The 22,202-nt window shown below is 45.3% G+C and overlaps 2 protein-coding genes across 2 annotated transcripts in view; both read right to left on the bottom strand.

Moving 5' to 3' along the window:
• The window catches only part of WDR33 (WD repeat domain 33), a gene marked incomplete at both ends in the record, with an annotated part of 46,521 nt that extends 45,484 nt beyond the window's left edge, over positions 1-1,037 (bottom strand). The window contains one exon of the mRNA XM_079539977.1: positions 834-1,037. Coding sequence (XP_079396103.1) covers positions 834-1,037 — 204 coding nt within the window. The remainder of the gene's footprint in view (positions 1-833) is intronic.
• A 16,055-nt stretch (positions 1,038-17,092) lies between these two features.
• POLR2D (RNA polymerase II subunit D) lies at positions 17,093-20,010 on the bottom strand (the record flags this gene model as incomplete). The annotated part of the gene is made up of 4 exons (XM_079539694.1): positions 17,093-17,171; positions 18,301-18,396; positions 18,837-19,017; positions 19,938-20,010. 4 exons carry the CDS (start codon positions 20,008-20,010, stop codon positions 17,093-17,095), a joined length of 429 nt encoding a protein of 142 aa, XP_079395820.1.
• Positions 20,011-22,202: the final 2,192 nt, after the last annotated feature.

Here is a 22,202-nt window from a genome sequence, read left to right as displayed (position 1 = left end):
GGGTTTTTGCTTGTCCGATTTTAAGTCAATTTTGTCCACTATTTTTTGAATTGGGGTGGAGGGGAGGCATTTCCTACAATAAACACCAAATATTTAAAGAATATTCTCATAAACAAATCTACAAACCAAAGTCACACAGTCTACAGCAGACTGAATTCAGTTCATCATGCCTTTGCAATGTAGCTGTTTCAACGATTCCTTTCTCTGCAGATTTGCTGTCTTCTGAGCCAAGAGTCAGCATTTGCACGTCTTGATCAAAAAACTGTATTTATGAAGAAATGAATACAACCCCAAAAGGAGAGCTAAAGAAGCACTTTTCACTGAAACATTTCAATAAAACCTATTTAAGTTATTCTGCATTTGCCCACTGAGCGTACAGAACAGGATTTGCAGAGACCACAGCCCAAAGAGCAGCGTTATTTAGTACAGTGAGAATACAATTTATGGTGCCCTGGTTCGGAGGAGAAGGAGAAATCCCTATTTCAAAACCAAAACAAGGACAAGTACATTGTTCACACTGAGTTTACGTCTATCAAGAAGTCAAAACATCACGGAAGACATTCGGATGAACTCCCAGCTTGGAATTCCAATACAGATGAAGTTAACAGTGCTGCTTACAATTTAGCTATAAACTCAGTTGTGTACATGTGCAGTTTCATTATGAGCACCAAAGACTTTTGAATTCATCCCATGTCAAATTTACAGACATCTGTCAGTCAGCTTTAAATTGGCAGTAGATCTCTCAGTATTCCAGACTATTCCACAGACATCTGGAAATCAGGATCCTGAATTTCAGGAAGGAAGTTTTTCAAAGAACACAAAAATCAACTAACCTCCAAATATTTAATTACAGAGGGATTGTAATCAATAGTCTTTCGGTTCACAGCTTTTCTCATACGTTTCCCATCGAAAGTAAGCTGTTGCATTGCTTGCTGCTGTGCAAAATCAGGTCTTTTGTAGAAGAGCTGCCGAGGCGCCTGGTGCTGGAATCTCGGCATGTGGAAGAATCGGGGCGGGGAGCCGATTTCTGTGGCCATGGCTCTCTTCTTTGGGAAATGCTGCAAAAGAGTGAAATAATTGGTTACTACAGAATGGTGACAAAAAGGCAGCGTTCGCACCCTCAGTAACTGGAGTCCATGAGGGTAAATAACGTTTCTTCCCAATAAACAGCACTTTATGAAGTTACATCTGCTTTCAGTAACACTGATACAGCCCAGCCACAGTGAGCCCCTTCAGATTTGATGTCCAGCTTAGCTGCTAACAAGGAAAAATGCTTTAAAGGGCTGCTCCAAATCCTTACTCCAGGATCTGAAAATAAAAAGGTCCTTCACATAACGTACAGTAAATACAGCACAGATCATGCTTTGCCTTAGGATACACTTTCAATTTCATTACTGTAAAATAAGTGAATTACACAATTTCTAACATTTCCTAAGAACAACAAAACCGAAAAGAAACGAATATGAGTGCCAAAGGGATGATGACAAAGGGAAATCAGTCTGAGTTTTCATTTTGTAACTTCATTCAGTGACATCAACAGTAAGCTCCTCACAGCCGAGAACGACAACACACTGCCTTTAACATAAGCATGAACTTCAGACTTTGCACTCACACTGTGAACCAGTGAACTCCAAACTCCCTTTTCAGCTGCTACTCCTCCGCCTGAATTGGAGCTGGGCAAGAATTTTAACCACAACAAACTGATGAAAGCAAAAAGAAAACACATCAATGCTGAAAAGTCTTCCTCTGCACAAAGGCTGAAGTGTTTGCCCTGAGTAAGACCACACTTAAGAAAGGATCAAAAAAAAGAATGGGTAGAATTTAAAATAAACAGCTAAAATCTGCTTTTAAAACCATGAAGGTATTTCCTTATTCTGGGAACAGCCTCAAGTTGTGCTGGGGAGGTTCAGGTTGGATATTAGGAAACATTTCTTCCACACCTTCTGTGAAAGAGTGGTCAGACACTGGCAGGGGCTGCACAGGGAGGTGGTGATGTCACTGTCCCTGGAGGTGTTCAAGAATGACAGAATTGCTCAGGTTGGAAAAGACTGAAAGATCATCAAGTCCAACCACAACCTGACCATCCTACCCTACCTCTAACAGCCCTCTGCTCAATCATGGCCCTGAGCACCACATCCAAGTGGTTTTTAAACACATCCAGGGATGGTGACTCAACCACCTTCCTGGGGAGCCCGTTCCAGTCCTCAAATATGTGCAGTGCAGCTGCTCAGTATCAGGCAGCATAAGAGGATACAGACATTGTTTGGAGGCACACCAAGTAACATCTCTAAGCACACAATGAGTACAATATTAAGCTCACCTGAAGAAAAAGGTGTCAGAACTTCCTCAAACAGAGAGCATGATGAGCACCCTAACATTATCCCAGAGTCTCTTATAACTCTCAGGAAAAGACAGGCAGAAAAAAAATGCAGCTGTAATCTCTCAAATCTAGAGGGTATCTTTAATCAGGAGGAAAAAAAATAACTTTCAAGTCCATATAGTATCCATACTGCCCTGTAGGTAATGCAGAAATAAAGTTCAAGAAGCAAGAACACTGATAAACACGCTGGGGCTTCCAAGAACATTTTGATAAGCCATTTACAAGGAAACATGACATAAAAATGCCATTTTGGGGAAAAGCTCCAAAGCAACAAGTTGATCCTTCAGAAAAACAGATCCATTCTCCAAGAAATAACTGCAGTTTTACACGTAGATCAGCTGTTGGTTACGTGAGTCAATTTAGATGGGACGCCCCCATAACTACTGCAAGCAGACACCCACCAGCTGACATCAGTGTAAACAGCCCCAGGTCAGTGGAAAGTTTAAAAGCATTACCAAAGGCATGTGTGTGTTAATAACACCTCCTAACAGCTACAGACCCTTCTCACTGAGTTCACACCAGGACAATATGGGACAAAATAAGGGAGACGATATGGGATCAAGAAAACAAAGGCTTTATGTTCTTGTTATGCTTTTAGCTGCTTTCTCCAAACTGTGAGCATACAGAAAGGTTTTATCAGATGAAACTAACATTTATCTCCAAGAACTGCTAGTCCAGCCAGATGAATATCCCAGTTCAATGTTAAGTTATCAGACTCTTTGTCTTTTGCTAGGACAAACAGGAGTCTCAGCAGGCTCTCCTTTACCTCTATTGTATCTGCTCAAAAATGGTTGGACTTCAGAAATCTGAAGTTCCTGCTATACTCAGAACGACCATGTAGAAAAAAAGGTTATTAGAAGTGCAATCCAGAGTAGCAGTGCTCTATTTCCCATTTTAAAAACTAATCACACTTGGTTTTTACTTCACAGTCCATCAACAGGTGTTCAGATGGAAGACTCCATTTATTTCCTTAATATGGAATCGCAGGATCATAGGATGGTTTGGGTTGGAAGGACCTTTCAGATCTCCTGGTTCCAACCCCTGCTGTAGGCAGGGACACCTCCCATAGCCCAGGTTGCTCACAGCCCCATCCAGCCTGGCCTGGAGTGCTCCCAGGGAGGAGCCACAGCCTCACTGGGCAACCTGTTCCAGTGTCTCACCACCCTCACAGGACAGAATACCTTCCTAATATCTAGTCTAAATCTACCCTCTTTCAGCTTAAAGCCATTTCCCCTTATCCTGTCAGTACCTGTCCTTACAAAAAGTCCTTTCCCAGCTTTCCTTGCCCCTCCACAGGTACTGGAAGGCCCCAGGAGCCTTCTGTCCTCCAGCCTGAAGACCTCCAGCTCTCTCAGCCTGTTTTTGTGAGGCAGGTGCACAGCATCAGAACCAAGAGCACAACTTTCCAACACCAGATGCAGGTTGTTTGACATCTTCCTTAACAACCTTCCTTAACAGCAGGGCAGAGTGTGGGTGATTGCACAGAGGGAGCTGAGCCCAAGAGGCAGCACAGAGCCCTGCACTGGAGGGGAAACATGCCCAGCACCAGGACATGCTGGGGTATCCAGCTGGGAAGCAGCACTGCAGAAATGGGCCTGGAGTCCTGGCAGACACCAAGAGGAGTCAGCTGCTAAGAAAGCTACCTGCATTCTTGGGAAGAAGGTAAGCAAAGCTTCTGCTGCCCTCCTCTCTCCACTACAACGTGCTGCAGCTTGAAAGACTACCTGCTGAAATGGCTCAGAGACAAGAGGAAAGCAAGCACTGAACATTTCCTGAATGAATCCATGTTCTGTTTCTTCAAGTCTGCACTAGCAAGTTTTACAGCAAACACTCTCACTGTTATACAATGAAGATTAAGAGTAATTATTTGCACAGCAACAGCACACTGGAGTCTGAAATGTGGATCAGGAGATTGAATGGAAACATCACTAACAGAAGAGCTACGTCAGCTTTCCCAGGCAGAAAGTACAAGACAAGAACAACAGTGCAAAGTCAGCATAATGAGGTTGTTGCTCAATGCCCCAGCAGCACCTATTTCCTTCCATGAGACAAGCACAACTGTAACATGCACAAGGTACAGATACTGCTTTATTTCCTTTCAGTAATGTTTTTCTGACTGCAAAAACCCAACACTAAGTAGCCATCTCTGATAAAACATCCTCTGCATTTCACTTCTGGATTAAGAACTCTGTAAGCACATCCAGATGAACACTTGAGACAAAAAAAATCAGACCAAGCATAATACAGTGCCATTAAACTTCACGGAAGAAGGAAAGACACCGCCAAACATTCTCCTTTCATAGTACAGAAGGAAATTCCACTGTGAAAACAGGAAAAATACAAAGGAGAAAAAAGAATGCCAACTTACAGATCTAGCAAGGAATATACTAATTGGAAACACCAAGTAGTTCAAGGGACTGATCAATTTCCTATTTACTTGGGAAAACATTTAAGCAGATTTACAACCTTAAGTCTGAAAATCGTTTGTGTTTGAGGTTCTCGGGAATCTCAACTCTGTCAACACTTTCCGTGACTTTTTAAATAGTATTTTTATAGATCATAGACTTTGGACAGATAAAACTGCTTCAGCAAGAGCACTCCTCCTGTGGAGACAGGCTGAGAGCTGGGCTTAGAAAGAGAAGCTTTGGGGAGACCTTGTAACAGCCTTCTGGTACTTTAGGTACTGAGGTTTCAGGAATGGTGAGAAGAGATTCTCTGTCAGGGAACGCAGTGATAAAACTATTATCCCATCTGATTCCTGCCAGGCTGGATGAGACCCTGTGCAGCCTGGCCTGGAAAGAGGTATAGAGCCATATTTCCTGCCCATGGCAGGGGCTGGAAACTGAAGGGCTTTAAGGACCTTTCCAACCCAAATCATCTCATGACTTTGCTATATGAATTCGCAGGTCTGTGCCTAGCTGATGTCTAAGAGCAGTACGACCCTTCTTTCACTGGAGAATACACTCTTTAATTACCATAGGCCTCTAAAATACAAAACTAAAGACAAAAATACTCACCTACATTCTACAACACCCTTTTCAAGCAACGTTTTCCCAAGAGTTCTCCAGGTACCTTTAAAGGTACTCCTAACACACATTAGCATCCATTCACCACTGTATCTCATTTGAGAAAAGTACTTTCCTAAAATGGGATTTAGATTCCAAACACGTTAAGTGAGAGGGAGGCATATGGCAGCTTTTTGAATCCCAACAGGAGACATAAAACAAAAACACATCTCCTACTCTTCGCAAAGAAATAGAGAAGTTGATGAAGTAAGCACTGGTCACACCGAAGTGAAGCACTCTGCCCAAAGGGCACAACCACCTCTTCCTATTTGGAGAGGCCTGAAATATTTTGGTTTCATTTTGTTACAACATTGCTAAGTTTTCTTTCCCCTTCATTTCAGCTCTGTACTCTCACAATTCATTTCACCACGATGTTAAAGCCTCTGTGCTTCTAACACAGCCCAAACACATACGTGCAAATGATACAACGTCTGAAAGACAGACTAACATTTTAAACACACCAATCCAAAAAATCCACTGTACAGTGAGCAAGACCTAGAAAAACGTCATTATTTTGATCCAGGTTTCGACTCCAGAGGTTTATTTTCTGCAGGAGGAACAGCAGGTGTCAATATTTAATGGACAAAAGAAGCCCCACACTTGATAAGTTCTACATGCAAACAGTAAGCCTGTGACCTCCTAGGATATCAGAGAGATCATGCAGACAATTTGAAATGAAGACATCCGAAAGCCCAAGGGAGAATGGGCTATGAGGAAGGAAACAGACTGAAAGACCTCCCCAGGGCTTGCAACCTGAGATCCTTGAAGAGTTGAGTCGGTTTAGGTGCATGTAAGTTACACATACAATTAACACTTTCTTCAAACTTTGTTCTTCTGGTGATAAGTACAACATTATCTAGTATATTGAGCACAGCTCATTTTATGCTCAAACTAAACCCTTAGATTCATTTCAAAACAGATACACATACAGCAGTGTTTGAATACATCTTTAAAAACCAAAATGCTTCAGTTCACAGGACTCAGGGACACATCTTGCTTCACCACCTCAACCACAGAAAACTGTTTTGACAAGTAAGGAGTCCCACAACAACTGCCTCCCTGCACCCACAGAAGGGATTCTCACAATGCAAGCTCTGAGCACCTTTGATGTTTGCCATGCTGCCACAGCTCAGCTACAAGATGCACGAGATCTGCTGTGCTGCTGTATTTCCATGCTGCTATTCTGACAGTTCTGTGTACTTCCAGTATTTTAATCACTATTTAAAAGTAAGACAATATTTTTCCTCTCTGAAGTACTAATTAATTCCTTTGTCCTGACTCCTGCTTGGCAACTGACAAAAGCTGCATTTATCTTACAACCCAGACTTTCCTACTGTGAGTCACCAGTACAACAGCACCATGACGGACCAAAGCACCGCCCAGTTTTTTCTCATGCTGAATGCCTATGGCCACAATTTGAAGCTACCAACTTGTCAGGAAACAAAATCTGACTTTTAAATCACAGAACCACCAGGTTATTATCTTTCCTTCTCATCTCCCAGAAGACTGGACTGGAAGCTGGATTCTTGGGAGAAATTACAGTGTATGCAACAGATGGAAGAATCTGCCATTTCGCTTCCATTTGTTCATACTCTGCTCCTGGCAAGAGACAACTTAATAACAGACTCAAATCCTTGATTTAAAAGACAAACAAACAGCAGAGAATGGGAAATAAAGTCACAGAAATCCTATCACCCTGGAGAACTTTATGATCAGTGGAAGGAAGAAGGACCAGAAGGCCTTCAGTTTACAGGGTGAAACAGAACCAGGGACACACAGCAACTGGGATCTGATTCTGAAACTATCTGCCCAGATTTTGATGAAGTCTATGCAATCTAATACCGGCTTGATACTGTTTGCAATAGGAAACAGAAACGTGCAGGTTTAATGCATTAAAGTTGAATATCCGAGTCCTTCACAATGTTGAAAACATCAAAGCCTTTTCACTACCACTTGGAAATGAGTAAACTGTAACTTGCTGGGAGGACTGGCCTTTCACAGCCTCTCCAGGGAGTGCTTGGCACACTTCTCTGTAACTCTTACAGCTTTTATATGAAAACCAACGTTGAATGCAAAGAAAAAGCGTTGCAAAAAACTACTACAAAACCTAAGGAACCATCTCTTAGTGTTAATGCTGACAAAGTAGCACTGCTCGCCACACCAGTTTCTTTTTAAATAAACAGAGAAGAAAAGCTATTACATTTCTAGGAGTAAGAAAGTGAAGTCCAGAAGGAGCAGCAGGAGGAAGTAGAGCAGCGCTATCATCTGAGATCACGTGAAGAACTGTAAGAAGGCTTAAAAAGACTTACTTAATTGTGGCTGGGAAATGTGCTTGAATGTTAAAACACCCATCTGCAGCCTAGCCAAGTCACAGGCAGGAGCAGAGGCTCTGTGCAGGGCAGCTTTGTGAGCCAGAGCTGCAGCCCAGCACACCCAGGCTACATACAGAGCATGAAGTCAGGATGGGACAAGATGCTGGGCACTGCTGCAGCCACACTCCAGAATAAATGCCCTGTGACAATTTGCCTCATGCTATCGTTATAACAGTACCTGAAGAGGTATTTTTCCAACACACCCATTGAAGGGACACACCACAACTGCAGAGAACAGCTCAAACTTAACCAAATCACACAGTGCTGCTAAAAAAAACCTCTTAAGGGCCCTGCTTCGGCAATTCCAACCCCACGCTTCCCTGCAGGACTGCTGACTTACTGCTGGGTCACAGCAGTTGAAAAAAAAAAAAAAAAAAAAAAAAAAAAAAAAGAAAAGAACAAAAAACAATGTAAAACACACACTTTCAGAAAACTCCAGCAATCAAACACACAAAATAATTACAGAAACAGTGAAAGAGAAGACTTCTGAATTATTATGCAAAAAAAGGGGTGGCCAGCAGGGACAGGGAGGTGATTGCCCCCCTCTTTTGTGAGGCAGCCATCCCTGCAGGCATTCAAGGCCAGGCTGGATGTGGCTCTGGGCAGCCTGGTCTGGTGGCTGGCACCCCTGCACATCGCAGGGGGTTGAAAGCAGATGAGCATTGTGGTCCTTTTCAACCCATTCTAAGATTTTATGATATCTGCTTCGGCAAAGATTAAGTCAAGCATACATGGAAATTCAGCTTTTGCATCAGTTTGCTGTAGAAAACCAAGAGGTAAGCACTTGCACTGCTTGCTGCTACCTGTGCTGGAAGCTGCTTTCTGAGGAACAACCCTGCAGTAGCAACAAAATTGGCAATTATTTTACTATTTATATATTCCATGTTTGAAAGTCTGTGTCGTATTTCTTGAGCAGTTCTGAAAGTTTTGTTTGAAATGTGCTTCAAAACACAGCCAGAGTAGAGACCCCCCTGTACAAATGGACATTAAATACTGGAACACTTTCTGTACTGATGGAAGAACTACACGCCACATGCTTGCACAGCTGATCCCCTACATAACTAATTCCAGATTTTTAAGACATTCCACTTTCTGAAAAAGTTCTCTCTCGAACCATATTGTTGAGATGGTACGACTTTCACACAGAATAAAGAATCGACATCTCTTAGGTCACTCATTTTCCACGCTCACTGTTTCTCAAAGGAAGAAAACGAGAGCACAATCTTCAAAGACGAATTTAAGATTCTGGCTGCACTGGAAAAGTCAGCTCTGCACAGCGATCGATTTCTTACTTTCCTGAGGCCCTTTGTGTTGCTAGCTCAGCACCAGACGAGCCAGGCCCGGTTCACGAGGTTACGTGATAATCACTAACAGAAGAGCATTGCTTCATTTTTACTCAACACCAAGTTCAGAAGTCAGAACAGCGTTAACAAACATGAATTAGAAATATGCTTGCTTTTTTAACTGAAATTACACGGCCATCTCCTCCAGGAATAAATTCTGTGGCCTTTCATTGTGAATACAGACAAGTGATTGCAGACTGTATCTAATTGATGTACACTGCTCCACAACCACATTTCAACTTCTCTAGCAAGTAGCCAAAGCACGTTACTATTTCGTAGCGTTCAAGAAAAGCACATGCACTTGTTCTCTACCAACACATTTCTCAGTAAAGAAAATTCAAATCCACACACAGCAGTTCTCAACAGATTTCTAAAGTGCAAGGGTTGCAGTGTAAGACCTCCCCTGTTACAGAACAGCCAGGCTCCCTGTGACAGGGACAGCCCAGCAGAGGTGCAGTTCTAAAAGCACCACCTCCCAAGGCCTGAAATCCCTTGGCCTTTTTCTCCCTCCTGTCACCTGCCTTGAGAGCATCAGCAAAAGCAGCACTCCAGCCAGCTGCTAAGGCCAATATTTTCAACCTGCTGTACAGAATGCTTGGCAGTGATAGTGTTCAAGGCTTCACAGAAGGTATTCTTAGAAAAAGATCGGGCTTATTTATTACCCCTAGATCTGCTGAGAGAAAAACATTTACATCCACCAGTAGAAAGAAATTGCAAAACAGGGTGTGATGGCTGACTCAAGCATGGGTTTAACTCCCAGCTCTATAATTTAGGAACTACACAAACATTTGAAAGTAAGTATTCTATATTAACTCCTAAACAGCCTGCAGTCCTACTTGCAGATTTGGTCCATCTATGATCTTCCTTGTGTTAAAGAAGTCTCTGCAACGAAGTGCAGGTTTGCTTACAAAGATGCCCCAACAGAAAGAAAGGCTTTTGCAAAGTCAGCAGGTCTGGGCTGAGGGAAGGGGACAACAGTGGAACATGTGACCTGATCACACCATTTAAACACAACTCTGTGAGACTCAGCACAGTGGGAAGATGCTCAAGGACTGCTGAGATGAAGTTGTCACAACATGACCACAACCTAAAACTGCTGACACCAACTTGCCCACAACCATCAATGTCCTGTGTCACCCTTCTGTTACAGCAGTACAAACACAGCTGGACCAGGCTGGCCACTCGCTCAGAACGAATGTATCAGGAGATCTTTGTTGCCAATATTGGTCAAACTGCAGAGCAGCATTGCAGCTAACTTAGTAAGGAGTTCCAGGCAGAGAATGGAGCAGAAGCAGGGGGGAGCACCCTGCCAGGCTACAGCAGCTGCTATATGGCTGCCCAACAACCAGCAGGAGGATGGCAGGGCAGAGGCAGGACAGCACACACCTGGGGGCTCCCGGTGCATCCCTTGCATCAGTTGCATCAGCTAGAGCTGCAGCATTTCACATCACAGCTCCTGCCAGATTCAAAGTTATGGATGAACACTCACACACAGCAGAATTCAAATCGCTGAGATGCCAAAGCCTCATAATGAATGCCAAAATTACACCAAACACATAACATACTACAGCACGGCTTGCGATCCAGTTTCTGGCCTCCCTTTAAGAAGCAACACATTCATATTTGCTTTCATATCATGTTTCTTTCTGAATAGAGGAAACGATTTAAAAGAAACCTCAACTATTCAAACCAAAGAAACGGGGATTAATTCAAGCACCTGTGTGGCCATGTGGAAGCACACAGAGCAGCCTCAGTAAAAGAACCCCTCAGTTTCAACACATCACTGCTGTTAGCTGCGAAACCACTCTGCCCTACTGCTCGCCTCAGGCAGCTGCTTCCAGGTAAAGCTGCAGGGGAGCGACTACAGGCAGCTCAAAATCCATGTTTTATGACCAACTACCTTAAACTAAAATTGGCACTCAACATCCATGATCTCAAGCATTTCGGGATGCTCTTTCCTAAGAGTGACTTTTGCTGCTGCACAAACTGAGACAAGAATTCTCAAGGCACACAGCGGTCGCGGAGCGCAGCGCTGCGGCTGTTGCAGAGGTGGCTGACTGGCACCACCACTTCCTTCCCCACCACCTCAGCCCTTCCAAAACCAACGTTTGTGAGATGCAGAGCAGAACAGAACTGACAGATTATTAGAAGTCACCAAAAAGGCCTTCGTTTTGCTCAGAGAAAGGCTCTCCCTATGCGGTAGCTTGGAGAGGGCAAGGACTCCAGAACCAAGAGAACAGAGGCATGAGAACACCCTCCTTGATTGGCTTTTAATTTTAAAATTAAATGAAGTTGTAGGTCACACCAAATTCGTAACTCCACAGATTACAAACATCCAACAGTTGATTTTTCTTTTTTTTTCCTTGGTAAACAGCACATTTCATTATAGCAGAAATTAATAAAATAACAGCAATGAGGTCACAACGAACACTGCTCTTTGTATCAAAATGAGCTCACTAATTAGAAGTGCACAGAAAATGAGAAGTGTTTCGATTCAGGAGCGGGATGGAAAAAAAAACCCACCACGTTTAAATGAAAAAAATAAAGTTGCAGATGTTTGATAGGTCATTTGTCACAGCATGCAAATGCACAAGGAGGAAGAGATTATTTCATTTGTGATTGAGGAATACAAAAACATTGCTCACACTTTCTCTATTCTATTCACGCCTGTGAACACTCCCACATAACTTTCTGAAGCTCGAGTGCAGCAAGTTTTACCAGGGTTATTTGACAGTAAGGTCTGATGTTGTGCAGCAAGCCTTTCTTCCTACAGAAGAGAGAAATCGTGATAGAAATAATACAGAAATAAAGGCCTAGAGCAGGACAGCCCCAATTCCTGACCACATTTCTTTGTAACTTACTCAACCCAATTCATGAATAGGCTATCCCATACTATGGAAGTGGCACTTACCCTTCCTGATCAACAGAACATGAGATTTTTAGTTGATTTTTTAGCAAAAACCAGGTCTGTAGCTTGATACAAAAGGATCTGCTCTGGCCATTCTCACTACACAGAATCCTATTTCTTTTTATTCTTTGGTGCAGAGTAGCACTATCAGAAAAGAACCACCACTACCAGTAGCTTGTTTCCATGTGTAAAATAATTCAGAGCATTCACACCTGTGATCACTCTAGTGCAAGCTGCAAGCTACAAAAAAATCTTAGGATGAAGCTCAGTAGGTTTACACTTGTACATCCACACTTCGGCTTCAAGTATTTGAAAGCATGACTGTTTGGGCTTGGTGGTTACTTTTAAATTCTGTGTTGAGTTGTTGGGAATTGGATTTACGTTTTCATTAAACCAAATCCCCTTCAGACAACAGAAAGAAACCTGAACTAAACACTTAAAAAAAAAAAAAAAAGCAATGCAAAACAATGAAGAGCTGGAACTCATGGCTGTTCTCTGATCACATCCTTCACACAAGTGCAAGCTTCCCCCTGCCATAACACACTGAGGCCTTGCCTTTTCCCACTATAAACTCTAATTTTTATTACCCTACCACAAATTGAGAAACAATTTTAACCAGTACTTCATACAGCAGTGATGCATTGTCTACACCGAGATTGCTATCAAAAGTAATGGTGTAAATACACACTTCATGTCACATTTTGAGTTTCACAAGAGAACACCTGGCTCACCCAGGCAGGCTGTGGGAGCAGGTTGAACCAGAAATGAAATTCCATCACACACCAACTTGTTTTTAAGCACTAGGAAGCAAGGAACAGGTTGCCCAAGGAGGCTGTGGATGCCCCATCCCTGCAGGCATTCAAGGCCAGGCTGGATGTGGCTCTGGGCAGCCTGGGCTGCTGGTTGGCGACCTGCACACAGCAGGGGGTTGGGACTGGATGAGCACTGCGCTCCTTTGCAACCCAGGCCATCCTATGACTCTGCGATTCTAAGAACAAACAGCTTTAAGTTTTACATGGTCCTGGGGTCACGAATTCTCAAAAATGAAGCAAAACAGACAATAAAATACAACCCACAATTGTTCAGCAAGCAGCTGTGTCTACTTTTCTGCTCTTACTTTCAGAGATTGTCTATAAGGGAGGAAACCAAATCGTATCACAGCTTTAATTGTTTTGAAGGCTTCCCCATTTCCTCACCCCACTATCAAGCTCTGAAATCATTCAGTTTACCTGAAGTTCAGTTGTGAATGATTTTTTTTTTCATTAACTACAACAGCAAAAACTGTGCTTCTGTTACTTCCACTCTGCATTGCATTTTCAAATAACAAAATGATATAATGGACAAACACAACAAATCAAGAATATAAAACTCGGAGATGCAGTACAGCTGAAGTTTTCACCTTGTTTTCAGAACATTCAGATATCAGTTTCCTAAAGTATCAACTACAGCAGCATCTGGGCAAGGTTGGAATTTTTTTTTCCCCACTTTTAACAAACAAACTGCAGAAATTCCCTAGATAACAATGCTGCAGCTGGCAGCCACAAGAAGTGAAATATTTCACACTGAACTACCTGGCTAAGAAGTTTAACTGCACTTTTCCACCTCCCTACACAACTAAAAGTCTTCTCCAGTATATTTTTTAAGTCACTCAGAAGAGTGAAGCATCTGTGAGGGATGGGAACAAGCCAGAAGCTCTCTCACTCCCTGCCCTGACCAAGGCTTCTTTCTGGTACAGCAAACTACCTCTGTCTCAAGCTCAATTACAATGCCCACATTATTACGTCTCGTGCCCAGCAGAGGCTTTCTCTTAATACCCAACCCAAACCTCCCCTGTCTCAGTTTAAAACCATTCCCCTTGTCCTGTCACTGCCCACCCTCACAAACAGCCGTTCCTCCTCCTGCTTATATGCTCCCTTCAAGCACTGGAAGGTCACAATGAGGTCTCCCCACAGCCTTCTCTTCTCCAAGCTGAACAAGTCCAGTTCCCCCATAGGAACCTTTCCTCATAGGAGAGCTTCTCCAGCCCTCTGATCATCTTTGAGGTTCTCCTCTGGATTCATTCATTAGATTAGAGGACATTTAGATACTGGCACTGCTGCCCACAGAAGTGTGGCTGCCCCATCCCTGGAGGTGCTCTGGGCCAGGCAGCCTGAGCCACGGAAAGGAGTTTCTGACCATGGCAGAGACTGGGACTGGCTGGGCTTTCAGTTCCCTTCCAACCCAAGCCATCCTGTGAACCTATGGTAAATACAAACTAGATAATATCAATCAATTCTCTATAGCTCAAACATTTTTCAGTACTTATTTATCAAAACTCAATATGGTAATTCCACCAGCTTCTGAAACGGTCCCATGGAGGCAGGTCAAGTCAAGCTCAACTTCCAAGTTCTAGAGCAGCTGGGCAGAGAACTCCAAAAATGCCAACAGCAAATCAAAGACATGCCAAATGGGTCTTACCATGCTGAAGCTGTTTAAATAAAGTGTTTTTTCACCAGAATTTCATAGCTACCCATTAGAAATACAACAGCACAACTGAACGAGATGTCAAGAAGTTGAGTGTAAATAGAGATTTTATTACTATGCACTGATACATTAAAGATGATCTATTTTAACAAAACGTTCAGAATTCAATTCTGCAGACAAATTGAGGAGGAAGAAACCCCAAGTACTCTGACACATTCCTGACTGCATACTATAAAGTCTCTGGCAAATAGGCACGTGGAACTGCCTTTATCAAAGGAATAACAGCTTTGAGTTAAGGCAGGTACAAAAGGATAGAAATCTGCTGCAAGAAGGATGAAGGACTGAAGCTCACAAACACATTCCCACCCACTGCCCACAAACTGCAACTAAAGACGTAACGAGGCACAGAGCCAGGGGTACACAACTACTTACCTATTGCAGCTTTTGTAAGACAGAAACGCTCACATGAGTTATCACTGCTGCAAAATACTGTATTTCAAGGTATATAGTTATCTAATCATAAAGAAACAGCTAAAAGTCAGCAAGGGAGAAACAATGCCCACTTTCACCAAGTTTAGCGAGTTGCCTCCAGCGAAAAAAAAAAAAAAAAAGGCACTTTAAGAAATCATCGCTACTAATTTTTACTGAGAAATCACCACTATCGCACCCACCTCCCAGGGCAAGTAGGCGCCTGCTGCACGTGGCCGTGCCGGCCCGCAGAGCCCCGCATTGCCCCGCACTGCCCCGCAGAGCCCCACCTCCTAGCGGTGCCCGCCCGGCACCCCGCAGGCCCAAGGAGGAACAGCTCGATTCCGATCGGAGCCGGACGCGCGCTCCAGGCGGGCCCCGAGCAGCCGCACACAGCAGCGGAGCGCTGCCCGCCGCCCGGCGAAGCCCGAACCCCACAGGCAGACGAGGCCGGGTCCCGCCGTTCCCTCCCGCTCGGCCTCCCGCCCCGCTCCTGGGCCGCGGCCTAAAAATGGCGGAGGGAACCGCGCTCCCCTCGCCCGCCCCGCACCACGCCCGGCCGTGCTCACCGTCCAGCCGGCGTCTCGCACCGCGCCCTCGCGCCCCGCCGCTCGTCTCGCCTCGTCCCCCCGGCCCCGGAAGCAGCCGTCGCCGCCTCACGATCCCCCGCCGCGGCCGGCCGCCATCTTCCTGCCCCCGCCAGCGCCAGGGGCGGCGCACGCGCCCCACGTCGAGACGCTCGGCGGCGGGCAGGCCGCGGGCACTGCGCAGGCGCAAGGAGGAATGCGCGCGCCGCTTCCGCGAGCCTCCCGCCGCTCCGCAGCCTGCGCATGCGCGGCCGGAAGTCGGGCGGCCCTCACGGCCGACCCGCGCACCTAGACGCGCGAAGCTATCTGCGCATGCGCGGCCGGAAGTCGGGCGACCCTCACTGCCGACCCGCGCCGCTGGAAGCGCGAAGCGGGGTGCGCATGCGCGAGGGCTGCCCGCATCTCTTCCCCGACGCCCCTCTGAAGGAGTCGAGCTGAGCTGAGCGGCGAGGCGCTGCGTCCCGCGGAGCCTTAGCGTGGAATATCGGTTCCCCCCGCTCCCTTCTGCTCCAAAGCGTTGGTGGCGTGGGGTTTCTCCTTCTGAGCAACAGATGTTCTCATGAAAGTACGAGAACTCGTGTTTCAGAGATGAAAATGCCTTGAAATGCCAGAAATACGCTGCAGGGTATTCTGAGTTACAGCAGGAGCAGCACCCGGGGAGCGTTTCCAGTGCCAAAAGGGGCTGTTGGGATCTGCCAAAGGAAAGCTCACTCCGCTGCCTGGCTTTGTGCTACCTTAGTTATAATTATCTGGATCCAGCAAGAGTTGTGGTAGTTAATCTGGTTTGCTGGCTCAGTAAGAACTGAAATAACAGAGTAATCCTATTTCTTTCCCTTTTACATCAGTGGAACTCCACAGTGTACACTGCATACTGCAGGAACTCCACACATCAGCAGAACAGTCACCTGGCACCCGTGCTGGTGTTTGTCCCAGCTCTTCTTCCTGTGTTTTCCTTCTTCCAGGCCAATCAGTTTATTGAGAAGGTCTTTGTAAATCAGAATATGCACGTAATGTTTACAAAACACAGGACCTTAATTAGAAATATATTTTAATTTATGCTAAGCAATAATACAAAATAATTGAGCTTGTGAAAGTCCACCATGCTGACAAAACCATTTGAAAGACAGCAGGACTTGATTCTGCCCAGGAGTCAAGAGTAAGTCCCCACTCTTTTTGAAAACAAACAAACAAACAAAAAAACCAAACAGGTTGACATTTCTGCTAAAAAGCAGAAACGTGTACGGAATTCCCAAATCGGGGAGAAGAATCTGGAAGAAACCTATATTTGAGCCACCAAGAAAAGATTTTTCAAGTTCTTGTGCCCTCGCAATGCAGGCGTCCTTATCAAACCCAAGAGGACTGCAATGACCTCCAATATGCTGGAGTGTATGACAGTGCTGGAGCTCCCTTTATCCACTGCTCAGCCCAGGAGCTGGATTGGTACAGAGGGCAGAGAAACAAAGCTCTCAGATTTTTCCACTCATTTGGAGGGGTTGAGGGTCACCTTTAGTACTGGAAGCTGCGTTTGGTCTGAATGTCGTCAAGAATTTGCTGTAATTCCTCATCTTCAAATCGGCCCTCCAGGCTGCAAGGTAAGAACAATGAGGGTGCATTAAAGCATTTAGAAACAGTCTCCCTGCTCCCTTCTGAATTCGTTTCAGACACCCATGCAGAGCCTCCTGTTTAATCTGCAGAATGATTTCAAGTCACTGTAATCATAGAATCATAGAATCACTCAGGTTGGAAAAGATTTTAAAGATCATCGAGTCCAACCACGACCTAACCATACTATCCCAACTCTAACAACTGTCTGCTAAATCATGGCCCTGAGCAATCAGGGAACAATCAAAAGGGCAACCCAGGTGTAGGCTTAACCAGACCCCTTGGCCTCATGCTCATAAGCCAGTCCAAACTTGCTGTGAAGAATGTGAGGAAACTGCCTCAAGTTGCACCAATGGAGATTTAGGTTAGACAGAATTTCTTCATAGAAAGGGTGGTTAGGTATTGGAACAGGCTGCCCAGGGGAGGGGTGGTCAATTTTTTGTGAAGGTATTCAAGAAACGTGTGTACAACTTACAAGGTTCTATGATTCTATGAAACCTTAGCATACAAAGAAAAACCTGTACTTCAGATGGGTGTCTCATTCCTCCTCTATCTCAGGGCATGAAGTAACAAATGAAGAAATGATACTGGAAGATCTCTCTGCCCATGTGTACTTATCCACCCAGAGGTTCATAGGGAGACTCTGTTGTTTATGCCAACAAGAACAGCAAAAAAAAAAACAACAACAAACACAGCTGGATGGGCTGAGAACCCCAGTTTAAGCCATTGCCCAGAGATGTGGTGGAAGTCCCACTTCTGGAGACATTCAAGACCAGGCTGGGCCAGGCTCCGAGCAACCTGGTCCAGCTGTGGATGTACCTGTTCACTGCAGGGGAGTTGGAGCAGATGGCCTTTAAAGATCCCTTCCAACTCCAAAGGTCCCTTCCAACTTTACAGTTCTATCACTCTTAATCCAGTAAATATTATCTGAAGTGCATTAGGGATACTTAAGATTGCTTCACTGTCAGAGCAATGGGTAAGTATAGAAAAACTGAGATGGAAAGTTTTCTCATCAACAGAGTTGGATTGTGGAGAAGGTGTCTGTCCATAGCTAGCTTTAGATCACTGGAAAGTACACAACACTCCTTTTGGTACACCTAGGAAATGCTCACCTAGGAATCAAAGCTTTGGCTTCCTCAGCAGTCTCAGGACACAAGTTGGCCAAACATGCCAATTCAAATTTATGGAGCTTTTTTTGGAGCAGCAAGCTGTAAGGAAAGACAACAACTTGGTGAAATTGCAAGCAAGATAGATAAGCAGAGGAACAACAAACCAAACAGATAACATCCAACTCTCTCTTTTACTCCGCTTCTTGACACCGCATTCAAGTTTTTTGAAGGAAGAAATGTCTATTACATAATTGATTAGGTAAAAACAAAGTCACAGCTGTGGGAAGACCCCAGAATTACACTGCAAATAGCCTAGAAAACCCTCCTGCTCACTGAAATATGTTGTCTTTTAAAAAAGGAAGGCTCAGCAGGCCCAAATGAGACTGGGCACAACGCTCCTCAAAACACGACGCACTTCTTGCCTCTCCAGAAAGGCAAGATTCAGAGCTGCAGCCATCCAAATCGGGACACATCATTAAGCCTCACTTCCATAAAACAACACTGGTGTTACACATCAAATTCCTAAACCTTCCACCCACCTACGAACACTGGCGATGGTTTCGCGGTTTTTGAAGCGGCTGAAGCGCGCTGTGTAATTCAGAGTTTTCATGAAGACTTCTGACAGCTCCTGCTCATCTTCTGCGCTCTCGTTCTGTTGCTTCCGATGCTCCAGAAGCATGTGGACTTCTGAATTCAGCAGGGTTTCTGCAGTTTCGAATTCTATGTTTGAACAAGCAAACGTCAGCATTGAAAGAAGTAAAGCATGGATTAAAAAGTCCACTAATAGGTGATGTGTGTGTGACTGAGCTTTGGGAAATAACAGCAGCACAGTTGTGGTTCACCGCCCTTTCAACCAAGGACTGGGCAGAATTCCACATTGAAAACAGATAAAAATTACACCATTCTGAGCAGCCACCCTGCCCACTTGTCTGCTTGACCACGCTTTTTACATTTGCAGACCCAAATTTCTGCTTTTCTGACATATTTTTCTCTCAGAGAGTGGACAGCCACTGCAATGGCTGCCCAGGGAGGTGGTGGTGCCCGTCCCTGGCAGTGTTCAAGAGGAGTCTGGATGAGGAGCTACGAAATATAATACGAATATATAACGAATAGTGCTCGCGGGAGCAAAGGTAATGGGAGGGCGGTTGGACTGGATGATCTTGCAGGTTGTTTCCAACCTTGCGATTCTATGATCCTACATTTTTGCAATGCTTTCTTCGCATAGTTTTGTCAGAACTTCAGTAACGCACGATTTGTTTTAAGAAGAAAATATTTAGCCATGCAGCATCCATCCACTGGTGACACCCACAATATTGGAAAACCTCCAACGTGTTCCTAAAGCAAACTGAACATGCTAAGACAGGCCTCGTGCGCACAAAATAGTAGCAGACTGCTGGAACTGGGCGCTATCAGAAACCCAGCGGCCCTTCAGCACTTGTTTATAAAGCTCCGGTTTTGTTTTCTGCAAAATAATTATTCAGCCTGTTAGCGTGCTGAGTTCTCACTCAGGCTCCAGGCAGCCGGCGACAATGTAATGTGGTAAAAAAACGTAGATCAAAAACTACAAGCTACATCAACGCCAAGAACCTGCAGCTGTACCCGGCTGCTTAGAATTGGGCCCTGCCAATCCCTCCGCGCACCTTTGGGGAAGACGAGCTGCGAGGCGTCCTCCTCCACATCTGCAGTCCTCGGGTCGCTGCCACCCGCCGCCATTGCCTCACCCGGAAGGGAAAGACGCGGCGCCCGGAAGGGGAAGGCCCGGCACCCGGAAGTGCAGTGCATTGAGACCCCGGCGGCCGCCAGGGGGAGCTGCGTGTGTGGGAGTGTGAGTGGGCGGGCAGCCGGTTGTGGGAGAAGGAGAGATTTTAGGCCCGCAGTCTTACAAACGCACAGATCGATGAACCGCGATCCAAGAGAGCATCTGTTCCTTCCAGGGGGACCGCTGAGAGAAAGCACGCTGCTCTTTCACACAGACAAAGCCAGAGGAAGAGTTGCTGTGCTCACACAGTCACACAGGCAGTAAGCGGGAGCTGCAGGTGCACCTCCCAAGTGGACAAGAGGGCCGACAGCATCCTGGCCTGCGTTAGAAATAGTGCGGCCAGCAGGAGCAGGGAGGTGATCATCCCTCTGTACTCAGCACTGGTGAGGCCACACCTTGAATACTGTGTTCAGTTTTAGGCCCCTCACTACAAGAAGGACATCAAGGCCCTGCTGTGTCCAGAGAAGGGCAACGAAACTGGTGAGGGGTCTGGAGCACAAGTCTTATGAGTAGCGGCTGAGGGAGCTGGGATTGTTCAGCCTGGAGAAGAGGAGGCTCAGGGGAGACCTCACTGCACTCTACAACTTCCTGAAGACAGGTTGTGCCGAGGAGGGGTTTGGCCTCTTCTCCCAGGCAACAAAGAGGACCCAAGGAAGTGGCCACAAGTTGTATCAGAGGAGGTTTAGGTGAGACATAAGGAAGACTTTTTTCTCTCAGAGAGTGGTCAGGTACTGGAATGGCTGTGCAGGGAGGTGGTGGAGTCGCCGTCCCTGGCAGTGTTCAAGAGGCGTCTGGATGAGGAGCTACGAGATATGGATTAGTGCTAGTGGTAGCAGTAATGGGAAGAAGGTTGGACCAAATGGTCTTGCAGGTCGCTTCCAACCTTGCGATTCTATGATTCTGTGATTCTCCACCTTGGCTGCACAGCAAAGTGCGCTGTGAACTCCGTGCACCTCCGTTTTGCTGCCTTAGAATGAAGGCAGCAAACGATGTCTCCAGGAAACTACCCATGCCAACATTACATCTGTCTCACCGTGGTAAATACATGGAAGTTTGGTGGGAAGGAGTGTAGATAGCAATAGCAGCACACTCTGGAAGGGGATTTGCCTTCTTTGGGCTACCCAGGAGTAGTAGGTCCCTAAAAGTTTCAGGCAGGCTAGAAATGTCTGGGTTCCTCCTGACACTGTTGGAGGAAAGCCAGCAAAGTAATGTTTGCAGTAGTACTTTCCCTAGAGAATGCACATGAAAGTGCCCAACCAGCTTAAGACTTACAGTAATCATCTTAGCAGACTGTACAACGTCATCCCGTGCTCTTAAAGAAATGCAGAAATAGATGGCTGGAGGATTTACTGGGATGCCACTCCTGCCCTCCTGAACTCACATCTGTGCCAACTGCAGTGCTTCCTGTGCCCTGGGGGAGGGGCACAGCCAGTGTGAGCTCAACAGGGAGCTCCAGGGTCAGATCTTAGCTCCTTAACGGTTGTTAGCTCTGTGTGAGCATTGGAGAGAAGCTAACAAAACTAATTAGCTAAGGTACAAACAGAAAGATATTCAGGAAGATAGCGTGGAAATATCTCAGAACACGTAGTGAATGAGGCTATTTCAATTATGTTTACAAGAAAACAAGGAAATCCATGCCAGATTGACAAGAGAAGCCTTTTAAAATCATTTGGCATCCCAATGGCTTCTCACATGACCTGTCTCCTCAGAACATCATAATCTTCAAACAGTCTCAGCTTGCAGTCTCAGTTACAAATTTAACTTTTGTTGTCCCCCAGTGATCTCTCCTACTTAAGTACATGAAAACTGAAATGATTCAGGGAAAGCCACGTGCCTGCAAGAGTGTGAAGGAGGCTGTGGTGGTGGGTAATGGCTCACTGTCACTGCTGTTTGGTTTTGGTCTCAGGTTTTAGACATGAGCCTATTGTTGCATAGCGTAGGGCAGAAAGTATTGACCACTGCAGGGTTTGGGACACGGGTGGTTTGTTAGATAGACCCACTACAGCAATTTCTTCCTTCCTTCAGCTTGAAAACAGACCCACTAACAACCGACTGCATGAACACAGCTATTCACACACACAAAGTAAAACAACAACAAAAAACCAAAACACCTTTAGCTAAACATCTCTGTGTGTGTAAATTATAA

Source organism: Tetrao urogallus (genome assembly GCF_951394365.1).
Source record: "Tetrao urogallus genome assembly, chromosome: 9".
NCBI lineage: Eukaryota > Metazoa > Chordata > Aves > Galliformes > Phasianidae > Tetrao > Tetrao urogallus.
Note: the sequence above shows the minus strand (reverse complement) of the source record. Positions and strands in the feature narration are given on the sequence as shown.